Below are 21,931 nucleotides of genomic sequence, written 5' to 3' on the forward strand. Positions count from 1 at the left end.
TTCCCTTAACAAACCCATGCTGTGTTTGAATTATTGCTGCAGTCTTGTCTAGATGATCAGGTTAGTGGTAAATGAAAAAAGAGCTGGAGGTAATTGTGCAGTCAGATATGAAGTTCTCTGAGCAATGCAGACAGGCTGCCAGGACAGCTCATGGAGTTTTGTCAATGATACCCAGGAATTTTGCTAGCAGAGATAAGGAAGTCATTATCCCATTGTATTAAGGCAATGGTCAGGCATTATCTTGAATACTGCCTACAGGTCTGGAGGCCTCACTTTAGGAAGGATATGAGTACAGAGAAGGGCAACGGGATTGGTGAGTAGAACAAAGGGGTGCTCTTAGCAAAAAAGGTTTCAGTTCTGCAAATTGCAGCATCTGGAGACTAGGCACCTGCAAGTGATCTGATTAAGATGTTTAAAGTTTTGAATGGATTGAGCAAGCTCAATGCTGATGGGATGCTTCCTCTTGCTCAGACCACACACAAAGGAGCACAAATTCAAACTGAGGAAGGAGGGTTGCAGAATAGATATGTGGAAGTTTGCCTTTAGCCAGCAAGTAGTTGATTGCTGAAACAAACTTCCATCTGTTGTTGAGGAAATTGACAATTTAAATAAATTCATGGAAGAACTAGACAAACTACTGGAGTGAATGAATAAGTAAAATAACAGGTGTTGGGTTTTTTTTTTTTTTTTTTTTTTTGGCTGAGATGCTGCTTGTTATTTGTTATTTGGTTTTTTAGGAGCATTAGCAACTAAGGCCATATTGCTCCGGGATATGCGGTGGTCATTCCCTGACCTTTCCGCATCCTCCGTATTTGGTGGTGACGGGCTCAAACCCCGGTCTAATCAAGAAGCATGTGCTACGCACTGCTGCTCCTTCCCACCTGGCTACGGAGGCACCCACTCTGCTGAGATGCTGCATCATTTGTCTTGCATCAATTGTCACTGCTAATGCTAAATTGAGACAGCTACAAAAAGAATAGTTTTTTAGTCTTTGATTCTGAAAATTCATAAAGGAATACTCAGTTCATTAAAGAAAGATCATTAAAGGAATGCACAACTACTGCAGAATAGTCTAAAATACCAGATGGCAACTTATGGAACATGTAAACTGACAAGGTCATGATTTCATGCTAAAGCAACTGAACATTATTAGGTTAGCATTTATTAATAAACTGGCTTGTATATATATGTTAAATAATTTAATTACTCACCACTCTTAGTAATCTGTGTTTTAAAATTTTCACAGTCATCTGTAACATTTTTGAGCTTGGTCTGACTATCTAACAATTCTTTCTCTAGTTGAAATTCGCGTCGCTCTAAAATATAAAGAAATACTATGTAAACAAGAGCAAAATACAGTTTATTATTATTATTTATGTGAGAAATATTAATTGAAAAGAATGCACATAATTTTTTTAAAAAAGCAGCTTAAAAGAACAATGTTACAAAACAAAAGAAACTATATTTTGTAACAAACACAATAAACTCTCATTATAACACACCAGCTTATTCTGTCATCCTACTTTTAACACACTTTTATTATGGTCAATCATATCTACATATTTTTTTATTAGTCCTCTGGAGTCATTTTTATCCAGTACAAGTTTAAACTAATTTATTCTATAATTTCTGCTCTAGCCAAAGAGTTGAGACTTGCAATAGCTGGAGCCAGAACTGTGATAGAGTAGACAATCTATATACAGTGGATTCCAGTTATTTGGGCCACCGGTTAATCGGGGCAGCCTTTTTTTTGGGTGGGCAAATCTTAAACAACAGAACCCAATCGAGAAAATAGCCAGGGTTTAATTGGGACAACATGTGTTTAATCGGGGCAGGAGACCACAGCACTGGAGATTACCCTACGATTGTCTCCGATTGTACCACCTGATTCGGTCGGATTTCAGGAGGTCAAACCATAAAACAATAAAAACAATTAGCAGTTACCTGTTTATTGGGCTTTTCTGTTAGTGTAATCTATCATAAACAGATAGTAAACTTGATCTTATTGAATTTGCGATAATACCAACAGCTGGAATTTTGTGGGTTATTATGGTGAAATGTGTTTACACTTCCATGGCATCTTCAATCATACAAAAAAATTAATTTTCAGAATCTTCTCTTCGTTCCTATTTTTAAAGCTTCGTAACTTGTTACTCCGTTCTCACTTGAGCGTATCTTGTTACTTGCAATTTGTGTGTGTGTGTGTGCTATGTTCTTTTTTATTGATTGCTTATCTTTTTACTGTTTTAAATTTTAACCCTCACCCACAAATGTCAGTGAACAGAAATGTCAACTAGTTAGTATGTACATATTATAGTACGTATTAATTATTCCAATTATCACGTATATTCTTCTGATTTTCACGTATCATTTAATTTTTTAATTGGTAAGGAAATAAAGGGTAAATTTTGCTTAATATATCTTTACTTTTATAGCCTGCGGATAATATTCCTCCTATTTTCGCTAATTAGAATCGCTGTTTAATAGAATTAAAATTCATTTCACAAACATGATCACAACGACCGACACTTACTACACATCGTATAGCGAACGGTACTTTACTATGGTGAGTCCATCGTAACGTGATCTGATTGTACAGTGAACCAATTGTAAAGCGGGGTCCATTGTATTTTTAACTATTTACGTGAAACTCCGGTTATTGGGGCAGCCACTTAATCGAGCCAAAATGCACTAGTCCCGATGTGTCCCAAATAACCAGATTCGAATGTATATAAAACGCTTAGGTATGCTGCTCAAATTTTCCAACTGCTAATTGTTGCCAGCACCCGTGTTTTAGAATTCATGGCCAGATTTACCATTTGGTCTCACTGCTATATCTAAACAAGGCAAATAGACCAGGATATGGACAGGTTTATCTTTTCAAATCTACTGAAGCAACAACAACAAAACAGCTTGAAAAACAATCAAAACAAGGGTGTATGGCCGAAGTTAATGCAACAATTGAACGAGATGGTTAAGAGGTGGTAATTTGAAGAAAAGCCCACCGAAAACATTAAAAATGGACAGGACTGAAGCAGGGTTTTAACGTCTCTAATATAATATAATATAACCTAATATAACCCGTCTAATATAACCTTCTTTCCTCTTCATACGTGGTTTGTAAAGGGATGGCAAAATAAATTCTAGGAATCATTTTTGGTGCAGTTTGTTTGTTTACTTCACAGAAATGTAATGCAAGAAATGATGATTTTGGATTTGACTCAACACTTTGAAGGCTGTAAAAGAAGCCTCTTTACAATTCTGTGTCTATCCATTTACTGGTGCATTTGCAAACTCTCCTCAGCTTTTTTTAAATTCAACACTGTTCATCAGTGTCTCTTTTATGTAAATGTATTCAACATGGCATCAGTAAATTTTATTAATGACAATATCAACATTATGATTATTATGTTAATACTACATTTACCACATATACAAGGAGGTTATACTGTCTCTGTTGTGTGTCCAATTAGCATTAGCAAGGGCACATGATGCAATAAAGCAGGCTTATATAGCATCAGCCAAAAAAAAAAAAAAAAAAAAAAACACCCCCTTCTCATTTCACCCATTCACTCGCTACAAATGTTTGTCCAGTTCTGCCTTGAATCTGTTTAAGCTATCAACTTATACAGCGACAGATGGAAGTTTGTTCCAGCAATCAACCACCCGCTGGCCACAGGCAAACTTCCGCACATTTATCCTACAACTGTCTTTCCTAAATTTGAAGTCATGCCCTCTCACGCGATTATTCTGAGCAAGAAGAAGAATCCCATCAACACTGAGCATGTTCAAACCATTCAAGGCGTTATACACCTCAATCAAATCACCTCGCAGGTGCTTAGTCTCCAGACACTGTAATTTGCAAAACTTAAGCCCTTCGTAAGAGCAATCCTTTGTTCCATTCACTAATCTTGTTGCCCTTCTCTGTACTCGTTCCAACAGCTCTATATCCTTGTTAAAATGAGGCCTCCAGACCTGTATACCCATTGCCTTATACAAGGGGATAATCACCTCCTTATCCCTGCTAGAAAAATTCCTGTAGATCATTGACAAGACACCATGAACTACTCTTGCAGTCCATCTGCACTGCTCAGAAAACTTCCTATCTACCTGCACAATTACCCCCGGATCCTTTTCACTCTCTACCACTGTCAGTTTAGTACCAAACATTTGATACGTTACTCTGGGGTTACTGCTTCCCATATGCAGTACTTTACATTTGTCAATGTTAAACTTCAACTGCCACCTCTCAGCCCATCTGCTCAATTTTCCTAGATCCTGTTGCAGCAACGCACTGTCATTAACACCCTGCTGACCTTCGTATCGTCTGCAAACTTGGACATTAAGCCTAATATACCATCATCAATATCATTAATGAATACAGAAAACAACAATGGACCCAACACTGAACCCTCGGGGAATCCACTAATAACACTAGTCTACAAAGAGCAGTGGTTCTGCTTTTAAGCTTTCATGTCACTGAAGACTTTTCTTCATCTATAGTAAATAATAATTTATTTTAATCATTCTTTTCAGTGTCAGCCATAATGCACTGTGCTAATGCTTGGCTGCTTAACCATGCATTAGTGTCAATTTTGCACTACCAGTGGTAGTGCAAAATTGACACCAGTGGTAGCACAAAACTGTTAATCCTCTAGGCTGGTGTTTCCCAAAGTGTGGTACACATACCCCCCCCCCCCAGAGGTATGCAAAAAAGTATTTAAAATAACTAAATGCACAAGGCATAATACATTAAGAGTTTAATATCTATATAATATCGGTGTGTAGATACACCATAGACAACTCTTAAGAAACTATAAAGTAGTTGTTGTAGGCATCATTTGCTCTTTCTCGTATTGTGCTCTGTCTTCACGACGAGTTGCCATGATAATATCATGTATTGTGTATTGTGCTCTGTCTTCACGACGAGTTGCCATGATAATATCATGGCAACTTGTCGTGAAGAGAGCACAATACGAGAAAGAGCAAATGATGCCTACAACAACTATGTTACCAGGCAGTACTAAGCAGTAGATGACTCTCATCAACCGTTGAAATACAACCACTTTACTTATTGGAGGTTTGAAGTGGTGGAACCCATGTTTAGTCTCTAGAGCTAAGTTCCGGTCAACCCTTCCCCATCTCTTCCATCATGCAGTATGATTGATGACTTTTGAGGTTAAGATTAACGTCATGGCGACAGTCAATATTCCTTACATTTCGAGGGTACAGCTCTAAAACAGTGTTCACAGGTCAGCCGTTAGTTAGTACACCGGACCGAACCTATTGGTAACTCTAGGAGGCTTCCGGATCAGCTAGTGTATAATCTTGCTACCTCTATTCTGCCAGATAGTAACTGGAGGAAGTCCGAGTAGTGTGTATGCGGGGAGCATTGTCGAGGCCACATTATGTCATGGATCTGGGTATATTCTTACCACGTGTACGCCATATCCAAAAATTTCATTACTTCATACAGCATGTCCCACCCACTTTTTCTTACTATTGAATACACCATGAATTGTCAAACTAATAGAGCAAGCTTATCTGCAAAAAGATCTAAACCTCCCAAGCAGTTCCTAATTCATTTCACAAATATACGTGGTCTCAATTTAATCTTAACGTTGTCCATTTCCACTTGCAGTCTGCCAAACCCCATGTACTTTTTCTGACAGAACCTCAGTTATCTGTTCATTGAACTACTGCTCATCTCAGATGCCCAAATTATTCGCTGTATGATTTTTTTCGCCTCAAAGGTGGTACTTGTGCATATGTCCGTTCTGATATTCCCTATCAGAGACTTGGCAATTTGGAATCTCCTCTCTTTGATCTTCTCTGGCTCAAAATCTCTCTACCTCATTGTGTCAAATTCATCTGTCGTCTCTACCATTCTCCCAACTCCACTAATCACTTCGAGCTCTTCGACTTCCTCTCTTTGCAACTTGACTTTCTCCAGTCCAACTTTCCTAACAGTGAGGTAATTTTCCTTGGTGATTTTAATGTTTACAACTCCAGCTGGCTTCCGTTTTCTAGTCACACTGACCCAGCCGGTCAAGATACTGAGGCTTTTGCAATTACTAATGACCCAGCACAGATTGTTCATTTACCTATAAGAATACCGGACAATCCTAATCATACAGCCAATACGCTTGATCTTTTTCTCATAGACAACCCTTCTAAGTACACGGTCAAAGTGAGAGGTCCTTTAGGCACTTCAGATCACAACTTGGTGATTGTCTCTTTTCCAGTGGCACCTTTATCTCATGACTATTCCCAACCTCGTGTTGTTTGGCATTACTAGAATGCAAAATGGGATGACCTGCGAGATTTCTTTTCTTCTTTTCCTTCGTCGTATTACTGTTTCAAAAGTTCTGATGTCAACGTTTGCTCAGATCGTGTCAGTGAAATTATTCTTGCAGGAATGGAATCCTTTACCCCACACTCCACTTTAAAATCTCGTCCTTTATCTAAACCTTAGTTTTCCAATAAATGTGCTAAGGCTGTTCAAGAGAAGAATGTTGCATATGGTAATTGGCTCGTTTCTAATTCTTCAGTTTCATTTTCTGCCTACACCAAAGCTCGCAACAATTGTAAAGAAGTTAACAATCAGTCCAAACTAGAGTTTGAACAGGCTAAGAGTAGAAAACTTGCTTCTTGCCCTAATGGTAGCTGAGCATTCTGGTCTCTTGCCAAAGCTATTGGCCGCAACTTTTGCCCATCTCTACTCCCACCTCTGTCCAAACCAGATGGTTCTGTTGTCACTTCAGCCAAGGATAAAGCTGACTTGCTAGCATTCCATTTTTCTTCCAGCTCTTGTATTAATGATCTTGGTAAAACACCTCCCACCATTCCGAACACGCACCATTCAATGCCTCCTGTAGTCTTCCGTCAGAAGGATTTTGATGAATCTTGATGCTAAGAAAGCTCCAGGTCCTGATGGTATTTCTCCACTTGTTCTCAAAACCTATGCTCCTGAACTTATTCCTATTCTTTGCCGCCTTTTTTCACTTTCTTATTCCGAAGGTATTTTTCCTTCTGCTTGGAAATTTCCTCATATCCAGCCAGTTACTAAAAAGGGTGACAAATCCCTCCCATCCATTATTGTTCCATTGCAATTACTTCTACTCTTTCTAAAGTAATGGAGAAATCAATTAACCACCAACTCTTAAACTACCTAGAATCCTTCCGTCTGATCAACGATCGCCAGTATGGATTCCGTCAGTGTCGATCCACTGGTGATATTCTGGCTTATGTTACCCATTTATGGACTAATTCAATGGAAAGGTTCAGTTAAACACCAGTAGTTGCTCTTGACATCTCAAAGGCTTTTGATCGTGTTTGACATAAAGGTCTTCTAAACAAGCTTCCATCTTATGGTTTGCCTTCTGTTTTTAGTAATTGGTTATCCAGTTTTCTCTCTGATCGCTCACTGAGGGTGATGGTAGATGGCTCTCTGTCTTCTAACTTCTCCACTAATGCTGGTGTTCCCCAAGGTTCAGTTCTTCCCCCCACTCTTTTCCTCTTGTATATTAATGACCTTCTTCCATTGACTGGAAATCCTATCCATAGTTTTGCTGATGATAGCACATTGCATTCCACTTTCCATTTTGAGAAACCCTGTCCTGCTCAATGAGCTTCAACTTCTCGAAAATCTGCTACCAATTCGTTAAATGCCGATCTTAAGGTAATTCTCCAGTGGGGCAAAGACAACTTAGTTGATTTCAACCCTTCTAAAACTCAGTCTTGTCTTATATCTCGCAAAAAGGATTCTTCTTCTTCTTCTTCTATGCTTATCTTTAGTGACACTCCGATTTCTAGGCAAAATGATATATCTCTTTTGGGGATTACCCTGACTTCTAATCCCTCTCTTGGCACAAGCACATTACAAATATTGCTTCCTCTACATCTAAAAAACTTGGTTTTCTCTTTCATTCTCGTTACTTTTCTTCCATACAGCTGCTCACTCTGTATAAATCGCAAATCTGCCCTGCCATGGAATATTATTCCCACATCTGGGGTGGTGCCCCCAAAACCTCTCTCAGGCTTCTTGATTCCATTCAGAAGAAGGCAGTTAGGTTAATTAATGATTCATCTCTAACAGAGTCTCTCCACTCGCTGTCTCATAGATGTACTGTTTCTGCTGCATGCTTATTCTACAGATTCTTCCGTGGGCACTGTTCTTCTGAATTGGCGTCTATAATTCCCGGTCTCTTTCAAAACAGTCCAAACACGTGCCGCCACCAGCCAACATCCATTTACTGTCCAACTTCAAACCCACAGAACCAACTTTTCATCTTCCTCGTTTATTCATTCAACTGCTGTTTTCTGAAAAACCTTCCTTCATACGTATTTCCTGAAAATTACAATCTACAGAAGTCAAGTCCAATGTCAACAAATATCTTTTTTCGTCTTCTCAATCTCCAACCCAAGCACGGGTACTAAGTACTATAGGTTCTAATACCTCTTGTGTTAGGGTTTCACATAAAAAAAAAAAAAAAAAAAATTAAGAATTTGCAGATAAGGGAACCACTGAGTTGAAATGATCGAACTGCACTGGTGTGGGAATTACTTAAAGATGTAACTACTATCAGGAGTAAAGGGAGGGTTTTTACTTTCATAAAGGTGACTACAGTGGTAGTCACCTAATTATAAATGGGAGGCATTCAAGAAATTTATCTTGGAAACTTAAAAAACGACAAAAATACAAACTTCTACAGCACCTTGTAGCAGTGCCCTCTCAATCACAGAGTAGTAAGATTCAGTGTCAGTGTCCATTCAAGGATTAGGACTAAATGGATCTCAGATAAAGTAACAAGACTTGTGGCTGAGAATAAAAATACATGGAATGCATACAAATAGAAGCCCATGGTAGATATAAGCTAGTCTGTAATCAAGTCACAAAGGATGCTAGGCAAGTGAAGGCAGATTACAAGAAATCTTTGGCAAAGGATGCAAAGAAAAACAGCAAAGACTTCTTTATTTATGTAAACTCTAAAAGGAAGGGAATGAATCAGATTGGCCCACTTGATATCAATGGTTCGATTGTTGATGATCCTGCTCGGATAGCTGACAAACTGAATGAGTATTTTGCATCTATTCACTCAGGTGATAGATGACTTTCATCAACCGGTGAAATACCACCACTTTCCTTATTGGAGGCTTGAAGTGGCGAAACCCATGTTTAGTCTCTAGAGCAAAGTTTCCAGCATCCCCCTCCTCCCATACTTCTCCTTCAACCCATGCACGGTACTAAGTACTATAGGTTTTGATACCTTTCGTGTTTGGGGTTTTCATAAAAAAAAAAAAAAAAACTTGAATTCTGTAGAAAATTGGAGGACAGAAACTTAATGAAACTCTAACAGGGAGTTAAATGATTTTGTAATAAATGAGGGCAAAGTGTGGGAGAAATTGTTGAAGTTAAACATAAGAAAAGCACCTGGGATGGATCGAATCGAACCAGTTATATTATAGGCAGCAAAGGAAGTAAGAAAACCCTTAACCATAATTATGAAAGCTTCTTTACACTCAAGGGAAGTCCCCATGGACTGGAGATGTGCAAATGTGTCCCCGATTCAAAGGGTGACAAGTAATTACAGGCCTGTTAGTTTAACTTCTGTTTCAGGGAAAATAATGGAGTCACTGGTTAAAGAACCACTGCAGGATCATCTAGACAAGACTGCAGTTATAGTTCAGACACAGCATGGATTTGTTAAGGGGAAGTCTTTTAGCAGGAAAGCCCAATTAATACCATTTGTCAGGTTTATCGAAAACAACACAATTATTATTCTCTTTTTTTTTTTTTTTTTTTTTTCTGTGTTGTAAAGAACTCACTGAATGAACAACCAGCCATGATATTTTTGAAGTAATGAATAATTATTTCCAAAAGTGTGATATATTATAGAAGTCATGTGTTGGCATTTGTTCACCAAATAATCCGATGCTCCGCGATGACAGGAGCACTAAAAGGACTTGTAAACTTAGTAAAACAACACAATTTAAATATTATTACAACACACTGTTTTAGACACAGAGAAGTTCTAGTAGCAAAGACAGTCATACCAGATTTAAAACTTGTAATTGATCAAGCAGTTAGTCAATTATATCAAAACTAGACACACAAAAAATACACATTTTTGGAAAATTATGCGAGGAGCTGGAGTTTGATCATTTTTCTTTAATAATGCATACTGAGGTTCGGTGGCTATTCGCAACAAGAAACCTTCCAACGTTAGAACTTAATTTGCAAGAGGAAGAACTGGCTGTAATCCGTAGTGACCAGTTGCTGGAAATTCACTTTAATAACACTATTAGCAAATTTTGAATTAAAATGAATATCCACGAATTTCTAAAAAGGCAATTAGAATTTTATTGCCATGTTCCACTTCATACTTGTGTGAAACCGGGTTTTCCATTTTCCACAATAAATCCTCATATTAAAAAACTGCGCCTCCCATCAAACCCAACCATTTCACTGATTAAAATGTTAAAATTGTATATTTTTTTGTATTTATATAATTATATTAATTTTTTACATATTTTCTTTCAAATTTCATGCAATTCATGTATGTTCAAATCATTTAAAACAAATAATAAATGTATTATTAAATTTATCCAACAGAAATAACTTCCAGTTTGTGAATTAGCCAGTGGGTAGTTGATTGCTGAACAGACTTCCATCTGTTGTTGTGGAAGTTGACAGCTTAAATAAATTTAAGGTTGAATTAGACATACATTTGGAGTGACCAGATAGGTGAAATGGCAAGGGCAATTTTTTTTTTTTGGCTGATGCTGTATAAGCTTGCTTTCTTGCATCACAGGCCTCAACTAATGCTAATATATACATATATACACATATATATATATATATGTATACTGTGTATATATATATATATATATTTTTTTTTATTTATAAATTTTATTTATAGATATTTATAATATATATTACAAATATATTATATATATTTATATATGATATATGTGAGTATAATAGCGATTGTAGTGTGCCGCAAAATTTTAGAATCTTTCAAAGTGTGCCGCAACAATGAAAAGGTTGAGAAACACTGATATAGATATCGTTAAAAACAAACTACACTCTAGTAATGCATTTATTATGATACTGTGTAAATTCCTCATACAAATAACATTAATCAGTAAAAGTTCTTTAAGTAAACCCCAAAATCATAATGCATAAAGAATCATCAACTGCCTTTGCTGATTAGCATTAGCAAAGGCAATTGATGCAAGAAAGCCAGCTTATACAGCATCAGCCAAAAAAAAACATTCCATTTCACCCATCCATTTGCTCCAAATGTTTGTCTAGTTCTGCGTTCAATTTATTTAAGCAGTCAAATTCTACAATGACAGATGGAAGTTTGTTCCAGCAATCAAGGACTGGCTGGCTAAAGATCTGATAATCAGATCAGATCACTCCCTCTAGTTGTCTCACGAAAGTGATCAGATCACTACCTCTAGTTGTCTCGCGAACATGCTGCTATAGAAAACTATCACACAATAAATCCACAAAAAGCCTTACTAGTGTGTGAGTGACCAATGCACAAGTTCCAGTCAATACCTGGGAAATTAAAATTCCACATTATACGATATTCGGATTTACTGGTCCACTCTATTTCTCTGTACAGTTGTTCATTGTACTCATCAGAGTTATTAGGCCTATAACACACTCCACTCTCAATTCTGCTTGCTGAGTGCTTATGTCACACCAAACTGACTCAACATTACACTCATGTCAGTTTTTTTTTTTTTTTTTTATGTAAACCCCAAACACGAGAGGTATTAGAACCTATAGTACTTAGTACCCGTGCTTGGGTTGGAGATTGAGAAGACGAAAAAAGATATTTGTTGACATTGGACTTGAACTTCAGTAGACTGTAATTTTTAGGAAATATGTATGAAGGAAGGTTTTTCAGAAAACAGCAGTTGAATGAATAAACGAGGAAGATGAAAAGTTGGTCTGTGAGATTGAAGTTGGACAGTAAATGGATGTTCGCTGGTGGCGGCACATGTTCGGACTGTTTTGAAAGAGAGCGGAAATTATAGAAGCCAATTCAAAAGAACAGTGCCCATGGAAGAATCTGTAGAATAAGCATGCAGCAGAAACAGTACATCTATGAGACAGCGAGTGGAGAGACTCTGTTAGAGATGAATCATTAATTAACCTAACTGCCCTCTTCTGAATGGAATCAAGAAGCCTGAGAGCGGTTTTGGGGGCACCACCCCAGATGTGGGAACAATATTCCATGGCAGGGCGGATTTGCGATTTATACAGAGTGAGCAGCTGTTTAGAAGACAAGTAACGGCGAGAGCAAAAGAGAAAACCAAGTTTTTTAGATGCAGAGGAAGCAATATTTGTAATGTGCTTGTGCCAAGAAAGATTAGAAGTCAGGGTAATCCCCAAAAGAGATATATCATTTTGCCTAGAAATCTTAGTGTCACTAAACATAAGCATAGGAGCAGAAGAATCCTTTTTGCGAGATATAAGACAAGACTGAGTTTTAGAAGGATTGAAATCAACTAAGTTGTCTTTGCCCCACTGGAGAATTACCTGAAGACTGGCATATAAGGAATTGGTAGCAGATTTTCGAGAAGTTGAAGCTCATTGAGCAGGACAAGGTTTCTCAAAATGGAAAGTGGAATGCAATGTGCTATCATCAGCAAAACTATGGATAGGATTTCCAGTCAATGGAAGGTCATTAATATACAAGAGGAAAGGAGTGGGGGAAAGAAGTGAACCTTGGGGAACACCAGCATTAATGGAGAAGTTAGAAGACAGAGAGCCATCTACCATCATCCTCAGTGAGCGATCAGAGAAAAAACTGGATAACCAATTACTAAAAACAGAAGGCAAACCATAAGATGGAAGCTTGTTTAGAAGACCTTTATGTCAAACACGATAAAAAGCCTTTAAGATGTCAAGAGTAACTACTTATGGTTCACCGAACCTTTCCATTAAATTAGTCCATAAATGGGTAACATAAGCCAAAATATCACCAGTGGATCGACACTGACGGAATCCATACTGGCAATTGTTGATCAGATGGAAGGTTTCTAGGTAGTTTAAAAGTTACCGGTTAATTGATTTCTCCATTACTTTAGAAAGAATAGAAGTAATTGCAATGGGACTATAATTGGATGGAAGGGATTTGTCACCCTTTTTAGGAACTGGCTGGATATGAGCAAATTTCCAAGCAGCAGGAAAAAGACCTCTGGAATAAGAAAGTGAAAAAAGCGGCAAAGAATAGGAGTAAGTTTGGGTGCAGAGATTTTGAGAACAAGTGGAGAAATATCATCGGGACCTGGAGCTTTCTTAGCATCAAGATTCGTCAAAATCCTTCTGACATCCTTTTGAAGGAAGACCACAGGAGGTATTGAAATGGAGCGTGTTGGGAATGGTGGGAGGTGTTTTACCAAGATCATTAATACATGAGTTGGAAGAAAAATGGGATGCAAGCAGGTCAGTTTTTATCCATGGCTGAAGTGACAACAGAACCATCTGGTTTGGACAGAGGTGGGAGTAGAGATGGACAAAAGTTGCAGCCAATAGCTTTAGCAAAGACCAGAATGCTCGGCTACCTTTAGGACAAGAAGCAAGTTTTATACTGTTAGCCTTTTCAAACTCTAGTTTGGACTATTTAATAACTGCCTTACAATTGTTGCGAGCTTTGGTGTAGGCAGAAAATGAAACTGAAGAATTAGAAACAAGCCAATAATGATATGCAACATTCTTCTCTTGAACAGCCTTAGCACATTTATTGGAAAACTAAGGTTTAGATAAAGAACGAGATTTTAAAGTGGAGTGTGGGATAAAGGATTCCATTCCTGCAAGAATAATTTCACTGACACGATCTGAACAAACGTTGACATCAGAACTTTTGAAACAGTAATCCGACCAAGTAAAAGAAGAAAAGAAATCTCGCAGGTCATCCCATTTTGCATTCTAGTAATGCCAAACAACACGAGGTTGGGAATAGCCATGAGATAAAGGCGCCACTGGAGAAGAGACAATCACCAAGTTGTGATCTGCTCTGAAGTGCCTAAAGGACCTCTCACTTCGACCGTGTACTTAGAAGGGTTGTTTGTGAGAAAAAGATCAAGCGTATTGGCTGTATGATTAGGATTGTCCGGTATTCTTGTAGGTAAATGAACAATCTGTGCTAGGTCATTAGTAATTGCAAAAGCCTCAGCATCTCGACCAGCTGGGTCGGTGTGAATAGAAAACAGAAGCCAGCTGGAGTTGTGAACATTAAAATCACCAAGGAAAATTACCTCACTGTTAAGAAAGTTGGACTGGAGAAAGTCAAGTTGCAAAGAGAGGAAGTCAAAGAGCTCGAAGTGATTAGTGGAGCTGGGAGAACGATAGAGACAACAGATGAATTTGACACAATGAGGTAGAGAGATTTTAAGCCAGAGAAGATCAAAGAGAGGAGATTCCAATTTCCCAAGTCTCTAACAAGGAATATCAGAATGAACATATGCACAAGTACCACCTTTGAGGCGAAAGGAATCATACAGCAAATAATTTGGGCATTTGAGACGAGCAGTGGTTGAATCAACCAATAACTGAGATTCTGTCAGAAAAAGTATACGGGGTTTGGCAGACTGCAAGTGGAAATGGACATCGTTGAGATTAGAATTGAGACAACGTATATTTGTGAAATGAATTAGGAAGTGCTTGGGAGGTTGAGATTTTTTCACAGATAAGCTTGCTCTATTAGTATGACAATTCGTGGTGTATTCAAAAGTAAGAAAAAGTGGGTGAGACATGCTGTATGAAGTAATGAAATTTTTGGATATGGCGTACACATGGTAAGAATATACCCAGATCCTTGACATAACGAGGCCTCGACAATGCTCCCCGCATACACACTACTCGGACTCCCTCCAGTCACTATCTGGCAGAGTAGTGGTAGCAAGATTATACACTAGCTGATCCGGAAGCCTCCTAGAGAGTTACCAATAGGTTCAGTCCGGTGTACTAACTAGCGGCCAGCTAGCGAACACCGTTTTAGAGCTCTACCCTCGAAATGTAGGGAATATTGGATCTCGGCACAATGTTCATCATAGCCTCAGAAGTCATCAATCACACTGCATGATAGAAGATATAGGGAAGGGTTGGCCGGAACTTAGCTCTAGAGACTAAACATGGGTTCCACCACTTTAAGCCTTCAATAAGCAAAGTGGTGGTATTGCACTGATTGATGAGAGTCATCTACCACCTAGTACTGGCTGGTAACATAGAGGGGAGGCATTCCTCCATGTGGTTTGGGTGCCACACCTCGACCCCTGCCTACGTTGGTTCATACCTGGGTGGTCACCCACCATGTTCTTGTGCATGGAGGTTATACCCAGGATTACTAAAAGTCCCACCATTGTGAAGGTGCAAGCCTAGGATTTGGCTGTCATAGACCTTCCGGATTTCGCTGGAATTGGGTCCACTTGACTTGAGTGTCACCCAAAGATCAGTTCCATCAGCGTTTTAGACTCCCAGGTAGCAAGTACAACCTGTCTGGCATATCTGAGAGAATGTCTGTGACAACCTCAAGTTGGATGCACTTAGCATTAGTAGAGGATTTGATGCAAGAAAGCAAGCTTATGCAGCATCAGCCAAAAAATAAAATAAAATAATTAAAAAAATAACCACTTCCACTTCACCCCTCTGTTCGTTCGAAATACCTGTCCAGCTGAGCCTTAAACTTTTTTAGGCTATCAACTTCCACGACAAGGGATGGAAGTCTGTTCCACCAACCAACCACCCGCTGGCTAAAGGCAAATTTCCGCACATCTGTCCTACATCTGTCTTTCCTCAATTTGAATTTATTTGAATTACTAACAGTTTAGTAATTTGAATCACTAACTTCCTTAGATTTTGTGTTTATTTTGGGTTTGAGTTTAGATTTGTTTGTGTTTTTGATTTTGTGTTTAGAATCACTTCCTTAGATTTTGTGTTTATTAACTAACAGCATGACCCTTCCTCCCTTCTATGTACTCCCCTAATTCCAATTCTGCATTCCTTATCCTTGTATGATGCCATGTCTCTGATATCCCAACAATATCAATCTTCAATGTCTTCACTAGCACCTCAAATTCATCTTCTATACTCCTAGCATTGATGTACATACAAGTATTCTTACTCTTAGTTATCCTAACAGCCTATGTATTTACTTGTTCCATGATAACTCCCAACAGTCCTAGAAATAGCGAGGGGAATGCCAGAGGTGTATTCAACTCTAGCAGTAAGCTAGAGAATCTTGTAATAACTGAGAGCAAAGTGGAGGAGAAATTGTTGAAGATAAACACAAGAAAGGCACCTGGGGTGGATGGGATCTATCCAGTTATATTAAAGGAGGCAGCAAAGGAGGTAAGCAAACCCTTAGCCATAATTATGAGAGCTTCCTTGGACTCAGGGGAGGTACCCATTGACTGGAGATGTGCAAATGTGACCCCAATTCACAAAGGGGGATCAAAGGCTGACACAAGTAATTATAGACCTGTGAGTTTAACTTCTGTTCCCGGAAAATTAATGGAGGCACTGGTGAAAGAAGCACTGCAGGATCATCTAGACAAGACTTCAGTTATAGCTAGGACACAGCATGGTTTTGTTAAGGGGAAGTCTTGCCTGACCAATTTGATTGGATACTATGATGCAGTCACAAAAGAACTGGATGCAGGGAATAACTTTGATATTATATACTTGGATCTTAGAAAGGCTTTTGATACTGTTGCACATGGAAGACTGCTGCACAAATTGGAGCAGTGTGGCATTGGAGGCAAGTTGCTGCTATGGATAAAGGGGTGGTTGAGGGGGAGAAGACAGAGAGTGGTAATCAATGGACACTGCTCATCGTGGACTAATGTTATTAGTGGAGTCCCTCAGGGTTCAGTATTGGGGCCTTTATTGTTTTCTGTATTTATAAATGATATTGATGATGGTATATCAGGCTTAATGTCCAAGTTTGCAGACGATACGAAGGTTGGCAGGGTTGTCAAGGACACTACTGACACTATGCTGCTGCAACAGGATTTGGAAAGGTTGAGCAGATGGGCTTCGAGGTGGCAAATGAAGTTTAACATTGACAAATGTAAAGTACTACATATGGGAAACAGCAACCCCAGAGCAACGTATCAACTCTGTGGTACTACACTGACAGTGGTAGAGAATGAAAGGGACCTGGGGGTGGTGGTGCAGGCAGATATGAAGTTCTCTGAGCAGTGCAGACGAGCTGCAAGAGTAGCTCATGGTGTATTGTCAATGATATATAGGAATTTTTCTAGCAGGGATAAGGAGGTGATTATTCCCTTGTATAAGGCAATGGTCAGGCCACACCTAGAGTACTGTATACAGGCCTGGAGGCCTCATTTCAGGAAGGATGTAGAGCTGCTGGAACGAGTACAGAGAAGGGCAACTAGATTGGTGACTGGGACAAAGGGGTTCTCTTACGAAGAAAGGCTTAAGTTTTGCAAATTACAGTGTCTGGAAACTAGGCACCAGCGGGGTGATCTGATAGAGGTGTACAAAGCCTTGAATGGTTTGAGCATGCTCAATGCTGATGGGATTCTTCCTCTAGCTCAGAAAAATCACCTGAGAGGGCATAAATTCAAATTGAGGAAAGACAGATGTAGGATAGATGTGCGGAAATTTGCCTTTAGCCAGCGGGTGGTTGGTGGGTGGAACAGACTTCCATCCCTTGTCGTGGAAGTTGATAGCCTAAATAAGTTTAAGGCTCAGCTGGACAGGTATTTCGAACGAACAGAGGGGTGAAGTGGAAGTGGTTATTTTTATTTATTTATGTTACTTTTTTTTTTTTTTTTTTTTTTTGGCTGATGCTGCATAAGCTTGCTTTCTTGCATCAAATGCCTCTACTAATGCTAATGCTAATGCTAATGCTAAATCCCCAGCACCTTGCTTTCCAGGCTGCTGCTCATTCCAATAGAAGCAGTGCAAGCATCATTTTCACCTCTGCCTGCGGCTACTGTTAATCTTTTAGTCTGTGAATCCCCCCAAGCCTAACTACACACGTCTATCTGCCTCAATAGCATCAGCAAATATTCTTGCACCCTTTCTATTTAAGTGTATCCCATCCCTGTAGAAGCAGTCTCTCCTGTTAGCAAGCACAGACCACGCTGAAAAAAATTCTACCCCATGAGCCTTGCACAATCTCTCCAGGGCCGAAATGATTGACAAGGCTCTCATCCTTCTATGAAGTCTAGGCAGAATTGCACACACATTCAAATTTAACCCTAACTCACGACTTTTTTTCAACACTGACTTGTACTTATTAAGTCCACAGATCTCCTACTCTTAATGTTATTAGTGACAAAGTGAACAACAATATCACTCTTCATGCCCTTAAAAGATGATATCTGATATCTCTACAAAGTCATCTACTTTTGCCCCTAGCAAACATACCCTGGTCCTGTTCCCCCTATCCTTTTTGCACAATATATTCCCTGTCTCCTTGACAATAAATCACCAAAAATAACTAGCTCCTGTCGGAACAGCGCATTCTGCCCTGAAGATTGCCCCGTGTTATCTGATGTACAAGAGTGAGCTCTGGCATTGAGTTGAGCAGCTGAGAGCTTGATGGGTACACCATTTTAATTTTTGCATTCTGTGAAAAACTGGTTTAGTACACTACCACAAAAAATACAGCCTGCCATTGGCTGGCTGTATTTTTTGAATTGGTATCAGCTCCAATAAAATCATTATTCATACTTCCCTCCCTACAATTAGCCTAGATAATCTGTTTAGTGTAGTTTTGGTACCGATTTACCCCACTAATATTCAGTTTAGTTTGCAACCTTCAGACTATTAGCAAAGAAGGCAGTGACTGACCAGTGGAGACTGCTCCCACTTACTGCTTGATTGGATGCAAATTCGCTTCTGATTATAGTGGCAAATACGAAATTATCGTGCTGTTCAGTTGTCTTTGTGTTGCTCTGCTGACCTCGGTTATTGTTATTCTGTGTTCATGATTTGAAAAAAGGATGGATGTAAGGCTGTAATTAAATGGTGTCTGAGTGTGAATTTGATACTTTGGAATACAAATGTTTTCAGTGCAGATGTTCGATGAAGTGTGGGTCAGCATGTGAGGACTGATAAAATGAATTTTATTTTGTTTTCAAGTTGTTGCTTGACAATTTGATTTTTTCAAAGTAATTGTATGAGTTGTTAGTATCAGGTTCCCTTTATAGTAGTGGGGGTCTTAAAAAAAAAAAAAAAAAAGGGTAATTTCTGTTGATGTGCATGAGCAATTCTCATTGTTAATGCTCATGAAATCGTCTAGTAATGTACGGGGGAAAAATAATAAGTGGTTGTATGTGGTGTTAATTTTTATTAGTTGTTTAAAAATATTGCGTTTCTTTTTCTTCATTTCAGCTCTGACATCTTCTGTTGTCATGTGACATCCCCCAGTAATATGCAGGCAAGAGGAAGAAAGCAGCGAGTGTCGCAGTCTCCACCGATGAATCACTGCCTTCTTCCTTTTCTCTTCCTTTCTGAATTATTATTATTATTAGCCATATGGTGCAAGGAAGCCTGAGGCTTATGCTGCACCAGCCAAAAAAAAATTCTAAATTACACTGAGAGAGAGAGAAAACAAGAGTCTGAAGTAGAAAGGAATCACCGAGAAAGAGAAGAATGATATCCAGCTCAGGACCCTGGGAATGCCAAGCCCATACTCGCAGGGTCCTGAGTTGGATATCATCATTCTTCTCTTTTTTACCATTGAATTTAGTGTGAATTTTTAGTTTGGTGTAGAAGTTTTGTAAACCTGTTAAGTCTTTTGCTTTCGTGGAAAGTTAGCAATGTACGTAATTTAATAACAAATATCACAGGCTGTTTCTAAATCTTTCAAGACTAATGCAGATGTGCATATAATTCACTATATAGTAGATTAGCTGACTGTGTTCTCAATAAGGGCATTGTGTTCTCAACCATGTCACTCATTTGGCAAGATCTGGATTTGAATCGTTTTGGTAAGTCAAAGAATTCTTATTAAAGCCAATTTAATCAGAGCTGCTGGTAGTTATTCGAGGCTTTTGAGCCTGCAAATTGTGTTTTTAAACACTATTTGTATGTTATCCTATTTGTATCCTATGTACAGACATTGTACATTAAAAAGGCATATAAAGTAGATTACCCTGAGTAGTCAAAATGCACTCGGAAAGTTATTAGTCTTGAAAGTTTTTGTGTTTGTAGCAATAGCAACAGAATGTCAGCTGCAACATAATTAATCGCCAGTAACTGGGGGAATCATCCATGTAGGCAGTCGCCTAGGGCGCCAAAAAAAAAAAAAAAAAAAAACGAAGCTGATACATGAAAGCGCCGATTGCCAGTTTTCACTAAGGCACCGGTCTATGGCAGCCTGTGGAAGTAACTAAAACAATCAAAATTACTAGTTGATTGAATTCGGACTGCATCTTACCCCCAGCTCATTTCGTCATACATAATAAATATGATAAAGCGGAAGCAAAACAAGCATCCTTTACGTTTCGACAGAAAAATGAGTGGATGTCTGAAATATAACCGTTCACCGGTATGAATACGTTCTACAAGTGACAATACAAAATAATGCAAGGAAAAGTACTCATATAAAACTATGGGTTACCTGAAAGCGCACGTAACTGATCATTTTCGCTCTTCAGTTCCTCCACCGTTCCAGAAATACAAAGCAAATGTTTTTCTATTTTAGAAACAATTACATCCGATAATGTCTTTAATTCTCCCTCTTCTATTAAAGAAGATAACTTCGTGATTGCCGCCATTTTCTGTGATATAGCGTGATAAATCACTCAAGTTTTATATTTCACGAAAAATTATACATTGAAAATAAACATAACGAAATAAAAAAAAAGAAACTCATGTATAACATTTAAAATATTTTTTATCAAAAGTGGAATTAGTCAAAGCTAATTCCCACAGGCTTAACACGCACAGTGTCTAACCCGTTCTAAACCAAAAACGTGACTGCACTAATTCTACAAATACTGTAGCGCTCACAGTTAACAAGTCGTTCAGATAACACTACCGTATCACGCAATAAAACAAAACTATATTTTTCTTTTATTTGTATAATAAAACAAAAATATATTTTTGTTTTAATATCTCTGTTTTATTTTCTGTGGTAAAATATTAATTAAAAAAACATATCAGAAAACGTTTACACAACAGGAATATACCAGGCGGAAAGAATTAGTGGTATTATTTACTCTTCTGAGTAATTTAGATTTTTCTACAGGCTCACAGAAAAATCTAGAAAACGAATAACTGTAATTGTTATAGTAAAAGAGATAAAATATCATAGAGAATATCATTAATAAAACGTTGAAAAAAATGTATGTTTTGTTTTGTTTTTTTAGGTATGATATGTTTCAGAGTTTTAGCAATAAACTGATAATGATCAACTTTCTGAATGGCATAAACGACTTCCACCAGCCACTGTCATATTTAAGATTCATAAAAATGGATGCAAAAAAAAAAAAAGATTTTTAGAATCATCGTTACTTGAAGTCCTTCATTTTTTAAAATTTACTTAAAAATGTAAATAAATGAAGAAAACATAACACTTTATCATAATATTCACATCAAATCACAAGATAAGCAAACAAAATATAATATACTGAAACTTTAATACAGAAAAACATTTTTGAATAAAATAAAAGAGAACATTCAGTCTGAGGTCTTATAAACCAATTCGTTTTCATGTATATCTAAAGCTCTCTCATTCAAAGGGTTCCATTATATTTTTTCTTTAAATTTACTACCGGTTCTTTTCTCGGGTATAATTTCTCGTTTGTGATAAATGACAACAATTTTAGTTTTGTATTCAAAATGAAACCAAATTTTGGTTTTCGACCCGAGGGGTTTGCATCTGGCAAGTATGGGCTTGGCAAACCCAGGGTCCTGAGCTGGATATCA

General features: G+C 38.1%; 1 protein-coding gene across 2 annotated transcripts in view; it reads right to left on the minus strand.

Annotated features, from left to right (window-relative positions):
* Mgtor (nuclear basket protein megator) overlaps positions 1-20,860 on the minus strand; it is a 676,213-nt gene extending 655,353 nt beyond the window's left edge. For both annotated transcript variants that reach the window (XM_090385135.1, XM_090385134.1), the window contains exons 1-2: positions 20,622-20,860; positions 1,212-1,316 (exon numbers count right to left, since the gene is read on the minus strand). In XM_090385135.1, coding sequence (XP_090241261.1) covers positions 1,212-1,316; positions 20,622-20,778 — 262 coding nt within the window. In that variant the 5' untranslated portion in view covers positions 20,779-20,860. The remainder of the gene's footprint in view (positions 1-1,211; positions 1,317-20,621) is intronic.
* Between the last annotated feature and the right edge of the window lie 1,071 nt (positions 20,861-21,931).

The sequence above is a fragment of the Mastigoproctus giganteus genome, chromosome 11, assembly GCF_048544385.1.
Source record: "Mastigoproctus giganteus isolate SK-2022 chromosome 11, ASM4854438v1, whole genome shotgun sequence".
NCBI lineage: Eukaryota > Metazoa > Arthropoda > Arachnida > Uropygi > Thelyphonidae > Mastigoproctus > Mastigoproctus giganteus.